Genomic DNA, 13,381 nt, shown 5'->3' with positions numbered 1-13,381 from the left:
ATAGAACGGGACATGATAAACTGTTAGTATAACTGAAAGCTAGAGTGTAGAAATGTGTTAAAACGTATTGGCCAAGACCTCAGGTATCAGGATTAGTCTACAGGCCTACAGGGGCACGAAATAAAGCACATTTTCTTTTAAGCAGTCCTTTACATCTTATTGCCCAGTGAAAGACGGAAATCATAAAGTCGTTATTCATGTTTTAATTGCGAGTTATCACTCACGAGTTGAAATAAATTGCGTTTTAAATTCATTATAACTGAGACAGCCACAGTCAATAAATACCACGAAAATGTTATAGTAAAAACCGTAATAAAACAACTGAGACCATTTATCTGCAGTACTGTTCATTTTGTACTAATTTATTGCAAAAGCACTTTCAGGAGTTTTATCAAGGCATTTCTTCTACACTACAGTTAACGATCTGAGACGAACGGCGCAGGTGAATCTAATCGGAGGGAGCGTAATTAAATTAATCGTTACAGCAGCTATAAAAGTATCGCCATGTGGATCCCTTTTCGTGCAGAAAAAAAAGGATTCTGTACGGTATAAAACGTTTCGTTAAAGGCGATTTCTTTAGTACAACCCTGACATCAACATGCCGAAGGAGCGCATCCATATCAATGTTGTTATTATCGGCCACGTAGATAGTGGCAAGTCTACGACCACCGGCCATCTGCTCTATAAGTGCGGCGGCGTGGACTCCAGGACCCTTGAGAAGTTTGAAAAAGCTGCAGCCCAGGTCAGGGTTTATTTCATAATCACGAAATTTGTGCTAGTTTATCGTCTATAAACTTTAATTTTTTCTTTTTTTTAGATGGGCAAGAGCTCTTTCAAGTTCGCATGGGTTTTGGACAAGCTGAAAGCCGAGAGAGAGCGTGGTATCACTATCGACATCTCGCTGCTGAAGTTTGAGACTCAGAAGTTTTCCATCACCATCATCGATGCTCCTGGACATCGCGACTTCATTAAGAACATGATCACCGGCACATCCCAGGTACAAACTCCCCGCCCGGCCGGGTTCTCCATGTTTGGCGATATGATGGCAGCGGTGATCTACCCACCAGTCCGTCATTTCAGGCTGACGCCGCTATTCTGGTGGTGTCCGCGGCCAAGGGCGAGTTTGAGGCCGGCATCTCCAGAAACGGACAGACCAGGGAGCATGCCCTGCTTGCTTACACGCTGGGCGTCAAGCAGATCATCGTCTGCGTCAACAAGATGGACCTGACTGACCCGCCCTACAGCCAGAAGCGCTACGAGGAGGTGGTTCGCAACGTGACTGTGTTCATCAAGAAAATCGGATATGACCCGGCAGCTGTGCCGTTCGTGCCCGTTTCTGGCTGGAATGGTGAAAACATGCTCGCATCCTCTCAGAAGGTAACTACCGCTTGACTTCTAAGGAGCGTGTGATGGCATTTGTTTTAAACGCCGTGTTCATTCCACGTGGTAGTTACCTTGGTTCAAAGGATGGAAAATCAAGCGAAAAGAGGGCAACGCAAATGGTAAAACTCTTCTGGAAGTCCTGGATGCTATACTTCCTCCAATCCGAATTGTCAACAAGCCTCTCAGACTGCCCCTTCAGGATGTCTACAAAATAGGAGGTAAGTGAGATCTGTCTGATAATCATTTCACTTGGAACCCTGCTGCTTAAATGTAAACTCTCCCCTAAAACTGCAGGAGTTGGTACAGTCCCAGTGGGGAAGGTAGAGACTGGTGTCCTGAAACCTGGGATGCTCCTGACATTCTCACCAGCCAAGCTCACTGCTGAGGTGAAGTCCATAGAGATGCACCACCAAGGACTCCAGACTGCCCTGCCTGGACACAACATAGGCTTCAACATCAAGAATGTAGCTGTTAAGAACTTGCGGAGAGGGAATGTGGCTGGGAATGCCCAGCATGACCCTCCGCTGGATGTCGCCAGCTTCATTGCCCAGGTAACTTTGCATAGCTGAACTGCCCAATGTAGAACTTTTTTTTTTTTATATTACTGGCTTGCATGTGGTCTTCAATAAGCCACCTGACTGTTCTGTTGCCTTAACTTCTGTGCAGGTGATAATTCTCAACCACCCAGGCATCATAAAGGCTGGCTACTCCCCAGTGCTGGACTGTCACACTGCCCATGTGACCTGTCGCTTTGCTGAGCTCCAGCAGAAGCTTGACCGCCGGACGGGGAAGATTCTGGAGGAGGGTCCTCAAGGCCTGGTGTCTGGAGATGCTGCCACTGTGAAGCTCGTTCCTATAAAGCCTCTCTGTGTTGAGAGCTTCTTCAGCTACCCTCCTTTAGGTGAGATCCTTAAACACCTCATTCTGCAATGTGGTGAGGGCCTCTTGAAGATGACTCCTGTCTCCCTTCAGGTCGGTTTGCTGCTAGGGATCTGAAGCAGACTGTGGCAGTTGGCATCATCAAAGCGGTGGAGAAAATTGACCAGACCCCAAGGAAGCCTTCCTCAAAAGTGCAATTCTCAAAATGAACTGTTGGAAATGTGGTGCAGCTCCGTAAAGGAACTTTTTCTGTTTTGACTCCTCCCACTATGGTTTCTGGCTTTTGTTTAAAATGGTGAATGTCCTGAAGGGCATTGGTTGAAGAATAAAACCCTGGTCTGTTGCAGAGTGGTGGTACTGAGTTTCTGGGTGACAGGTCTGGCATGTAGACCTGACTTGGGGAGATTAGTGGACTAGATTGGCTTATTTTATAATAGACACAGGAATGACTGTGGTCTAACCTGTGTTAGTCACCTTCTATCCTGCTCATGACCAGAAATCATACTCTAACTGCAGTTAGTAATACTGAACTTACTACCTCAGGCACCAACTAATAGTAAAGAACACTAGTTGTCAGATTCTAGTGCTGCAAACATTGCCTGTAGGCCTTCTGAAACCGGAAGGACTGGGTTGAACTGATGAACTCTAAGGTAGCAATTTTATAACTGCAGCATTATGGAAAATTACACTTCTAATTATAATCCATGGATGAAATCTACCTGCTACCCTTTTTCCTTTCTTTTTAAAGGATGGAGGGGCCAGGTACTAAACTGACCATAAATGCTGCAAATGCATCATCACAAAAGCTCAGAAGTATAACACCAAGTACTGCATGGATAAATCTGAGGGTTCAAGCATGAAACAGTCCAAACAATGGTTAATACCTTTTAATACACTGAATTCTTTGCCCCCAAATTGACTACGGAGACAGAGCATGGGTATGAACTGTCTGTTAATGTATATCAGACACTTGTGACATCACTAAGGGGTGGGGGGGGGGGAATTCCAGTCTGTTATAACACACAAAGGTTTATAAGGCCCATAACCTTCAGGAGACCACATGCTGACATCAGGAATACTTTTCTAGTGTACATGAGTCCAAGGGCTGTCCAGACTGCAGGAGAAAGAGGTGTCAGGGTCCCGTGCCTTCATCCGCTCTGTCAGGAGGGGCCCCCCCACCCTCAAACCCACTCCACAATACACACCAAACTGAAGAAATCGGTACCTGCCCGTTGCTATGTGTGTTATAGGGAGGTAAGGAGGAGGGGGGAGTTACATACATGTCCATATTTCATGTGGGTGTTGGGGGGGGGGTGTGACTCGGCTGCTTCTGTCCTGTGGCAGTGTCTCCATCAGCTGGTGGAGAACTGAATCCTTGATTGTTACCGAGATACACATCAGACCGCATCACATTTTCGGGCACCAGGCTTCCACAGAACGGCTCTCTTCAAACATTCAGCAAGCAGCACTCAACAATACATTTAATGGGGATACATCTCATCCTCAGACATGCATTTATTAGCTTCGCGTTAAGTCTCTTCTCATCCTCCTCTGCCGCTTCAGTCTTCCAGGCGAGAGTGAGAGCTTTGAAGTCTGAAGAAGTTACCTTGATTCTGCCGGTATTTCAGGGATATAAGCAATGATACTGGTGATATACAAGCTAAGATATGGCCATTTGACCTCCTTAAGCGCCTTTAGCAGGCAGCATACATTGATAGGATACACACTGGAGCATGTACAGAAAGATAGGTATGTATACATACATTATGCACAGGCATGAACACACATATGCATACATGTACATACATGTGCATGTATGTATACATACTTATATACCATAGCAGATGCTAAGTGCTGGAGAATGGCTACCGCAAACCTTGCAAGGTATGCCGGGTTGGAAGGCTAGGTTAATACTGGTAAAGGCAGGTTAACGCAGTTTATTTACAATACATACACACACCGCACACCTTTGGCCAGGTGGTTTTGCGTTTTCTCTGCCCATGTCTGTAACAGCAGCTATTTACAGGAGTGGCCATCTGGCCCTTAGTGGCATCCTATTTGATGGAGCACACACTGAGGGGCGGGGCCAGTCGGAGATTGGGTGGCTGAGCTGTCCGTCCCACTGTCAGTCTGACAGAATGTGCACGAATGACATGGGGAACACCCCCTTCCGTTCCGGCTGCCCTTCGATATGGCCAATCTGTGACAGAAAACAATGAGGCAGGGTTACTAGAGGTTACCACAACAAATTAATCCGGCAGAACAGTCACAAAATAGGACATGTAGTAGACTTGGTTAGTAACACTAAAACACCCAATATTAAGACACCAGTATCACATGAAAATGGTGACCCCTCAGATCTGGCAGATTCTCTGACAAAACCTCAAGCCTGGTATGCGCTATACGTACTCACAAACCATTTTTGGAATTCTGTCCAGTTTCCTGAAGAAACACTCAGCAGATGTTTACATTAGCTGGAGCGTTGAGGAATATTTATACATCTGCATGGTTTGGAGATCCATCAGAAGGGTGATGGATGGGCACTCACCCACCACTCCTGGTCCTCCTCCCCCGTCACTACGATCACCTCGCCCTCCGCGAACGTCAGCTCGTCGTCGTTGTCAGCCTGGCACTCATAGATGGTCTTCACCCGCCTTACTTTGGCTTTACCCTGCGGGGAGATGGCGACGTATTTGGAAAAACTCCCACAGCGGAAAAAACACATGGCTACATCAACTAGTGTCTCTAAGTTGTCCATAGTGTGATTTGTGTGTGAGTGTGAGTGTATCCCATGGTGGACCAGACTGCCACGCTGGGGGTCCCCTGCCTTCTGCCCTATGCCTCATGGGATTAATTCCAAGATGATTAAGTCTAGATACCAGGAAACTACCAGTAAAGCGCACATCTACAGTTCTTAGTTCTGGAGGAAAAATGCTTTTATTATGCTAGTACTGGATATATGTTACGGTGTAATATGGACGCACATTTTCATCATAAATTTTTAACTCCATAGTTACAGTGGAACTTGAATTTTAATGACAAATACATGTACATACATAAGAAGGCACTCTGTATGATTTTTTATCTGCACAGTTAATCATCCTTATTCATCAAACCATAATGCCGTTTAATGAAAAAAGCCCCAGTGTAGCTGGCTTCAAACACTGCCCTAAATCATGTGTGCATTTCTGAAGAATGAGAGGCTCTTGAAGCCACTCATCAAACAGCAAGTTACAGAAGAGATCATGAGATCATGACTGACAGTCCTGCTTCTGGCACTAGGAAAGCAGTTCGCATCCTAGCTGTGCTTTGGGAACAATGGTGGCGGGCTTTTTATTCAGTGTAAACATGCGAGTACTTAATTGTGGTCTTCGAGACATTTTTAACATCTCTCAGTTCTTTGTGCATAAAAGCTCTTTGGACGGGGAGTAAGGAAGCACTGCCTACTGTATGCAAGGAGAAGGCGCTTCCTTAGGACGTCGGCACAGGAACTCACAGTGTTTATCTTCCTGGGCAGCGGCACAGGCATCTCGCTGGCGCCGGCCGGGCCGCCATTGGTGTCTTCGCTAGGCTGCTTGGGCGATGGTTCCACCAGCTGACTGGGGGCCGGCGAATCCGAGGGCTGCAATTTGGGCATCGGCTCCCCGGAGAGGGGCTTCTGGGCAGGTTCGGCCAATGGGGGCTTCGTGCCGATGTCAGACAGCTGGGGCTTGGGAGGTAGGTCCTTAATTTGGGGCTTGGGCGGCAGGTCTCCCAGCTGGGGTTTAGGAGGAAGGTCAGACAGCGGAGGCTTCGGGGGTAGCTCTCCAGGCTTGGGGGGCAGCTCTGAGATCTGGGGCTTGGGTGGAAGGTCTGCTAGCTGGGGCTTTTCCGGCAGGGGAGACTTCTGGAGAACCTCGCTGGATTGGGGTGACTTCTGAAAGATCTCGGCAGACTGGCCGCTTTTGTCGATAGAGGGGTGGTGGATGGTGTCTATTTTCCGCAGTGCCACTGAAACAGGACATCACGGTTCTTAAGTGATTAACCTGGAACCGTGTAAGCTTGTTGGTCTGTTTCCTATGTATACACACTACATCTCCAACTGCTGCCTGCAGTACAATGACTTAACTGGATTAAAGCACCCTGATCTAATCTGTAACCCTGCAGGGCATTTATTTAAGGGTTTAGGTGAAACCAGTCTGCAGTGTAGTACCACTGCAGTGGATTAATGTTGGTCAAAGAAGCACGGCTACTGGCTCAGAAACTCCAGGAATCACATTGTCCTACCTTTTTGAGGTAGTTTGGGAAGGACCCTTGGACCAAGTGTAGATTTTGTGGTACCTGAAGCAGAACTGAAGGACAGGATAAAAAAGAACATTTTCTGGTGAGACATCTCTGAATGAAGGCAAAGATTTGAACAAAAATGCTACACTTATTCCCCGTGTTGCAAGTATTTGAAAATGTAACTACTTAAAACAGGACCCAAGGACAGCCTGTCATGTGATCAGTGGTTTCACTCTGGTTGGTTGGTTCAAGAAGGTCCAAGTACCTTTGCTGCTGTAGAATGCCCTCGAACTTGTTGGATGAAGGAGAAGTCTTGTTCAAAGAAGGTGGAGTCGAGTCATTTCCTGCAAGCGTCAGATTACGTGAGGAATTTTCACTATGTACGTTTACCATGCAGAATCTATGAGTTTTCGCAAACATCACACAAGGTGTAGGGTTTGGATATCATGAAAACTATGAACATGGCTGATGTTACCTAAACATAGAATATTTAAGGCTAGGGCATATATACAGGGGCTACAGCGACACCGACCCAGCTGAAAACTGATTGGCCTCCAGGCTGCCCTCTCACCTGTCAATCACCGTTTCGATACCTATGTCACTGGCTACCAATAAGGTTGGCGCCACTTATGCCCCCCACCTTAAAAATCCAAGCATCACTCCTGCTTTAAGAAGATGTACATACTTTACCACAGCAAAGCAATTAATGATCAGCGTTACTTTAGGTTGGGTGAACGCTGAGCCTACTGTTAGCGGTGGGACTCTGAGAAGCTCAGTGTTAGGCCTGATTTACTGGCACAGGTGGTGGGCCATCAGGCTGAGTGACTCCTGGCTGGTCAAGCTGGTTGGTGAGTGAGTTAAGCGGATTACGTCCGCTAATAACATGCACATACCCAAACAAAGTGGTTGGCATAGCAGCAAATGGGTGACCAGTAAAAGGAACCCTCTGCTTTGGGTCTAAGGAGTGTTTGGCTAATTAACGAAACCACTCACCTAAAAATTAAATGATTACTTTGATCTTTCAAATGAGGTCCAAGATGATCAGGATATTTGGTTTGTAGACTAGGTGAACTCAACACTACATTCCAGCACATCCACAGAGGTTAAATGCTCCCTGGTGTCAGTTCCACACCACTTTTTGTTTTTTATACTTAAGTTACAAACTTTCTTATTTTCCCTGCTGATTCTGCAGAGCTTCACGGTCATTAAACAGGAAGCAACCTGCGTAGAACTGAGAAATGGAGCTGAAATATCAATGGAGGAGTGACAGAATTCCAATGATCCAACCTTAAAAATTCATATCAGTTGGGCTTAGACCCCAAAAGCCTTGTTTGTTATTTAACTGACAACACAGATAGTCCCCAGGTTAAGAAGGTTCAGCTTACAGTCAACTGCTACTTACATAAAGACTGCAATAAAGCCTATTACGTTGAAAATTTGGGTTAAATACAATGGCGTCTGGGGGTGGCATAGGGCGCGGTTTGGGGTGGCATAGGGGCGCGGCTTGGGGTGGCATAGGGGCGCGGCTTGGGGTGGCATAGGGGCGCGGTTTGGGGTGGCATAGGGGCGCGGCTTGGGGTGACATAGGGGCGCGGCATAGGGGCGCGGTTTGGGGTGGCATAGGGGCGCGGCTTGGGGTGGCATAGGGGCGCGGCTTGGGGTGGCATAGGGGCGCGGCTTGGGGTGGCATAGGGGCGCGGCTTGGGGTGGCATAGGGGCGCGGTTTGGGGTGGCATAGGGGCGCGGTTTGGGGTGGCATAGGGGCGCGGTTTTGGGTGGCATAGGGTTTGGGGTGGCATAGGGCGCGGTAGTCTCTGCCCTGGGTCCATGCATATGGGGTTTGCTTGTTCTCTTCATGTCACCGTGGGGTTTCCTCTGGGTTCGGCAGTTTCCCCCCACAATCCAAAAACACGCGGAGGTTAACTGGGGTCACCGAATAGGTGTCCGTGTGTGTCTGCGCCCTGCGATGGGATGACACCCCATCCTGGGTTGTTCCCTGCCTTGTGCCCTGAGATGGGATGACACCCCATCCTGGGTTGTTCCCTGCCTTGTGCCCATAGGCTCCGGACCCCCAAGATCTTCAATAGGATAAGTGGGTACAGAAAACGGATGGATGTATGGTTTGCAATAATGAAAGCATGCAGTACTTCGTGATGCATGTGAAAACACTGCATGGTTTCCGCGGTTTAAGGTATCACACAATAATAAAACTATAATAATTATTATTACTATTATACAGTCATTTTTACTATTACTGTATTATTATGTACTGTATTATTTTTTTGACTTGTCTACAAATTCGACTTAAAGACAGACTTAGTTCGTAACCTGGGGACTGCCTCAATACTGTCAGGAATGTTCAGGAATCCGCACTGGCAAGTAACATCCATGAAACTGGGGATATGTATTGTTATATTGATAGAAGTGCAAATGACAACACAGAAAATGAATAACACCATTATAAAACAGACAGAAAGAGATGGATAGACAGAGACAGGCAGACAGATAGACAAAGACACAGGCAGAGAGCAACAGACAGAGAAAGACATACAGTCAGAGGGTGACTGAGGACAGTATGATGGCCTGCAGGTCCCGTACACAAACGGCCTGTTCACACTGGTGTATTCAAGATGCTCACCCCAAACATGCACATTGGTCTCCTTTAAACTTCCCCTTAATGTTAAACCGGTCTTAAAGAAAAAACACCGCGGTCTATTACAGCCCACCCCCCCGCTTTGTTCCTCTGCTGCCTGCATCTCCGGTTACATCAGATCATATTTCCTCCTGGTTTTATTCACAGCCAACTCACCCCAAGCGATCCCACCTTTACTCTGGGGGCCGTGAGGTATAGGGCTGGGCGGGTCAGACAGGGTGCGTTTGTGCCCAGGGGGAGGGGGCGGCGGCCTCTTCTTGGACAGGGTAGAGCTCCCCCCAGGAGCCTGTGAGCTCAGAGGGAGGGAGGAGGGGGGGGCGCAGAAAGGAACTGGAAGAGGGACAGAAAATACATGCTCTAAGTGGCCTGAGGTTAGGGCATGAGGGGGTGGGGCCCAGACAGAGGGGGCGGGGCCATAATGCATTTCAATGGGGGTGTTTTCATCCAACACAAGCTGTAAGTGGCCAGAGGCCAGGGAGGTGAGGGGGTGGGCGGGGTCATTTCAATGAGGGCATTTTCATCCATCTTCCAAGTTTGGTCTGACCTAAGTGACATGGAAACTGTGGAACTTAACAGTAAACAAGAGATGCATGAACTGCAGAAAATTGCAGTGTGGTGTCTGAAGGGGCCAAGTCCGAAAGGTTCTCAAGCTTAGGAGTTTCTCTCTATGAGAAGGAGAGAGCGAGGTTCTCTGTCACTACAAAATCATTACAGCAGTACGCAGATGAATGGCTGCAGGAGTGGAGCCCTGAACTCATGCGCTCTGTTATCAAACCTCACAATGTACATACACACAATATCAAGCTGAACTTGGGCCAGCTTCTTACAAAACTTAACCAGGCCTTGATCTACAATTATATTCACTCAGCTAAATGTGTCTGGCTAAGGGGGCTTTTAAATGACAGTCTGTCACCATCTTACACCCATACGCACCAAGTGCAAGTCATACTGCAGGGGCATATGACGGAAATTTGCCGCCTCTCGCATCCTGCTCACACATGACCCGTCATGCAGAATGCTGCTGCGTTCATGCCGCGTTTGGCAGGTGTGTGACATTCCTGTGATCTTGCAGAACTTAACTGTTTACTGAAAAAAATACCCATCAGGAGGAGGATCTCGTCTACATGCTGAGCATTGCGACATGTCCTGCAGAGGCAGCAGTGCTGCGCTTCACCTTTCCTGTGGGTGAGGAGTTGCATGTTCTCCCCCAAGTCTTCAGGCTCACCATGACCCTGCACTGGATAACTGGCTAGACAAGCCAATCCGGTCCTTGGAGACCAACAGACAGTCAACGTTTTTGCTACTAAGAGCTGGGAGGGAGCAAAAATGTAAACTGTCTTGCAGGGAGTTCTGATGGAGCAAAAACATGGACCGACTGTGGGTCCCCGAGGACCGGATTGGGAAACGCTGGGTTAGAAGATGGATGGATGGACGGGTTTACTAAGTGAGGATGACTACCTCCCATGAGTAACACTGACATTCAGAGCAACAGAGGCAGGCGTGACCTCCTGTTGAGTCACCGGTGGCCATTTTGTACTACTTACAAAAAATCACTACTGCACATGTAAAATGGGCTCAGACCCATGCAGACAGGAGTGATCGGCAATTAAATCTCACATTTAAGGGACCTTCAGGCCTTAGATTTACTATTAAGTGGTCATAATTTCCATTAACCAGTCTTCATAATACTTTAAGCATAACCAGCCATGTAACCAGCTGTTTATGTAAGTGATCAATCAGGAGACGAGTATCTTGTTATTGTAGTTTAGCCAATAAACTACCTTGTAATGTACCAGCTGGAACCACAGCTGTAATTTCCTAAAAGAGTAACGTCATCTATTAAAATTGTGTAGGAACTCCAATTTCAAAGAACCATGAGAAACATTACGTATTACCCGAAGCCTGTGACTGCTGTGACACATTGTGCTGGGGGACAAACTTCAAGCCAATTGAAGGGAAAATTTCCAAAACTCACTGAATCCACCGGACACGTTATGGAGAAAAATTCTGTGAACTTTAAGGAAAGTTATTTGTTGAATTACACAAGGACTGAGTGAGTTTTGGTCCACAGTACTGAAACATATGATGAGGAAGCCTGACTTTACGTCATTGGTTATGTCATCTCAGGGAAAAAAAATGGACTGAGTGGGTTTTGCTTGTCAATTTTATACTTCTACAAGTCTAGAACTGTAGAGTAGTCTGTTTGATGTGGTACAAGGATACGAGTCTTCATGGTTCTTATTTTATCAGTTTTATCAGTACATCACCCCACCATCTAGGACAGGGTTATTCAACTCAAGGTCCTCGAGGTCCAAGCACTGCTGGTTTTCCAGCCTTCCTTTACCTGTCAGTCAGGTGTGAAGCCTCTGGCCAATCAGAATCAGTAATTATTAAACAACTACCTGGGAGAACTGAAAACACGGCCTGGATTTGGAATCGAGGTCCAGAGTTGAAGAACCCTGATCTAGGAGAACATATAACAGAATAATACAACAGAAAGCTAAAGCTCAATTACAGACATCGACTTGCCACTGGAAAATTTCAAAATAATCCCCAGGTCTGTATTTGACCAAACCTGCCCAGCCAATCTATGTAAACAGCATAACACTCCGCAAGTGTAGACAGAGCTCCCAATGTGTAAAGTAAGGGTGTGAATGTGTGGGTTTGGCAGGGATACAATAGCGCAGAAGTCCTGCGATATAATGACGCAAAATCGCCAAATGCTATTTTATATTTAACTATATCTCTAACTTTCATCATTCCTGGTTATCCAGTACAGGGCTTTGGGCATCTCCCAATTACAAGTGACACACATCCACCCGTCAATGTGCACATATGTCAGGATGCTGACGGGGCAGCTGGTGGCGCAGCGCTGAGCTCCAAGTGCTGAAAATGCCTGAAATGCTGGAAAGCCGTAATTATGGAGCGTGGAAAAAGTATCTCCAGGCCTGTAAGGGGAACCTGCAGGTCCCTTGTGGAATCCTCACCATGTTCCTGTAGGGGGCGCTGTGTGCTGCTAAACTGCCATAACAGGCTGCTTATCATTGCAGCTAGGGGGAGGAAATATGGCTGTATAGTACAGAGGCCACGCTCTGCAGAAACGCTCCATTCTCAGTCAGGACGAGGATCATGGGACCCATGCTGTGAGGAGAACTGAGCAGGGGGCCTTCCCCGTGATGAGGGGGTCCTACCTTTGGCTGCATTCCGGGGGGGCAGGGGGGGGCCGTCTGTGACGGGTGAGGTGGGTGAGTCAGTGGGGGCGCTGTTGGTGAAGGCGCCGTAGGAGAGACGCTGCTTGTCACGGAGGCCGGTGAAGCTGGGGAGGGACAGCTTGTCCTGGGGGGAGATGCTTGATGGGTGGCAGAAGCTCTGGGGCCGAGAGGAGCGCTCCTTCTTCACGGGGCTTGGCTGCAAGGGGCCGCCGTGGGGGGGCATTAGAAAGAGGCAGAGCGACCACACCAACCAATCACAGGCGGAACTGGATCCGGGGATGACAGGCGGGGTGACACAAGGGGGGCTCAAGCAGCATGACACAAGGGGATGACAAGGGCAAAGGTGGGGTGACACAAGGGGGGCGCTCAGACAGCATGACACAAGGGGTTTACAGAGGCACAGGTGGGGTGACACAAGGGGGGGGCTCAGACAGGGTAACACATGGGGGACGATGAGGCAGAGTGATAGTAGAGGACACCGGGGGGACAGGAGAGGTGACACCCAGGGGCCACAAGTGGGGGCCACAAATGGGGTCTGACCTTGTCGTCTAGGTCGTCGTCGCTCTCGTCCATCTCCTCCATCCGCAGGTTCCACTCATATTCCACGTGGACGTGGGGGTTGAACTTTCCGGCAGCCGCCTGCATCAGCTGGGGAACGGGGGTTGGGGGATGCAGGTGTGTAAGGCATGGGGGGGGGGTATTCATATGCTAACCAGTGTTACATACACCTACAGGGAGACCACTGCATCTCTCTAAGGAATGACGCTATACTCCGGTGCACATGCTGACAGGACACTTATCAATACAACATGGAAGCCTTAACGAGTAGGATTCTCAGCAATTAACAGAACAGCGAGGGTGGGGGGCGTCACTGCTCTTTGTACACAAAATACATAATATTCAACAGGCCTCTTGTTGCCATATTACCCCTGGAAACACAACCAAAGCAAGGAAACAAACACCAGGAATCCGCTAAACTCCCTCATTGTTG

At 48.0% G+C, this 13,381-nt stretch overlaps 3 protein-coding genes across 8 annotated transcripts in view; 1 reads left to right on the top strand and 2 right to left on the bottom strand.

The window, feature by feature from the left end:
- Positions 1-1,203, bottom strand: part of fam49bb (family with sequence similarity 49 member Bb) — a 56,913-nt gene extending 55,710 nt beyond the window's left edge. For 2 of the 3 annotated variants that reach the window (XM_023807429.2, XM_023807431.2), the window contains exon 1: positions 1,065-1,197. The gene's annotated coding sequence lies outside the window, so the exon portion shown is untranslated. Of the gene's footprint in view, positions 1-1,064 lie in introns of all 3 variants that reach the window. The other variant, XM_023807428.2, reaches the window with a different exon arrangement.
- eef1a1l3 (eukaryotic translation elongation factor 1 alpha 1, like 3) lies at positions 499-2,605 on the top strand. Its single transcript, XM_023807425.2, has 7 exons — positions 499-742; positions 818-997; positions 1,081-1,377; positions 1,451-1,601; positions 1,678-1,934; positions 2,050-2,284; positions 2,356-2,605. The coding sequence occupies exons 1-7, from the start codon at positions 599-601 to the stop codon at positions 2,469-2,471; spliced, it is 1,380 nt and encodes a 459-aa protein (XP_023663193.1). The 5' UTR covers positions 499-598; the 3' UTR covers positions 2,472-2,605.
- A 529-nt stretch (positions 2,606-3,134) lies between these two features.
- The window catches only part of asap1b (ArfGAP with SH3 domain, ankyrin repeat and PH domain 1b), a 93,355-nt gene continuing 83,108 nt past the window's right edge, over positions 3,135-13,381 (bottom strand). For 2 of the 4 annotated variants that reach the window (XM_072711477.1, XM_072711486.1), the window contains 8 exons: positions 12,931-13,038; positions 12,370-12,586; positions 9,335-9,508; positions 6,791-6,869; positions 6,529-6,593; positions 5,759-6,252; positions 4,811-4,933; positions 3,135-4,462 (listed from right to left, as the gene is read on the bottom strand). In XM_072711477.1, coding sequence (XP_072567578.1) covers positions 4,388-4,462; positions 4,811-4,933; positions 5,759-6,252; positions 6,529-6,593; positions 6,791-6,869; positions 9,335-9,508; positions 12,370-12,586; positions 12,931-13,038 — 1,335 coding nt within the window. In that variant the 3' untranslated portion in view covers positions 3,135-4,387. The remainder of the gene's footprint in view (positions 4,463-4,810; positions 4,934-5,758; positions 6,253-6,528; positions 6,594-6,790; positions 6,870-9,334; positions 9,509-12,369; positions 12,587-12,930; positions 13,039-13,381) is intronic. The other 2 variants (XM_072711481.1, XM_072711491.1) reach the window with 2 other exon arrangements.

The sequence above is a fragment of the Paramormyrops kingsleyae genome, chromosome 1, assembly GCF_048594095.1.
Source record: "Paramormyrops kingsleyae isolate MSU_618 chromosome 1, PKINGS_0.4, whole genome shotgun sequence".
Classification (NCBI taxonomy): domain Eukaryota; kingdom Metazoa; phylum Chordata; class Actinopteri; order Osteoglossiformes; family Mormyridae; genus Paramormyrops; species Paramormyrops kingsleyae.
The sequence above is the reverse complement of the archived record's forward strand: the minus strand, read 5'-3'. Positions and strand labels throughout refer to the sequence as shown.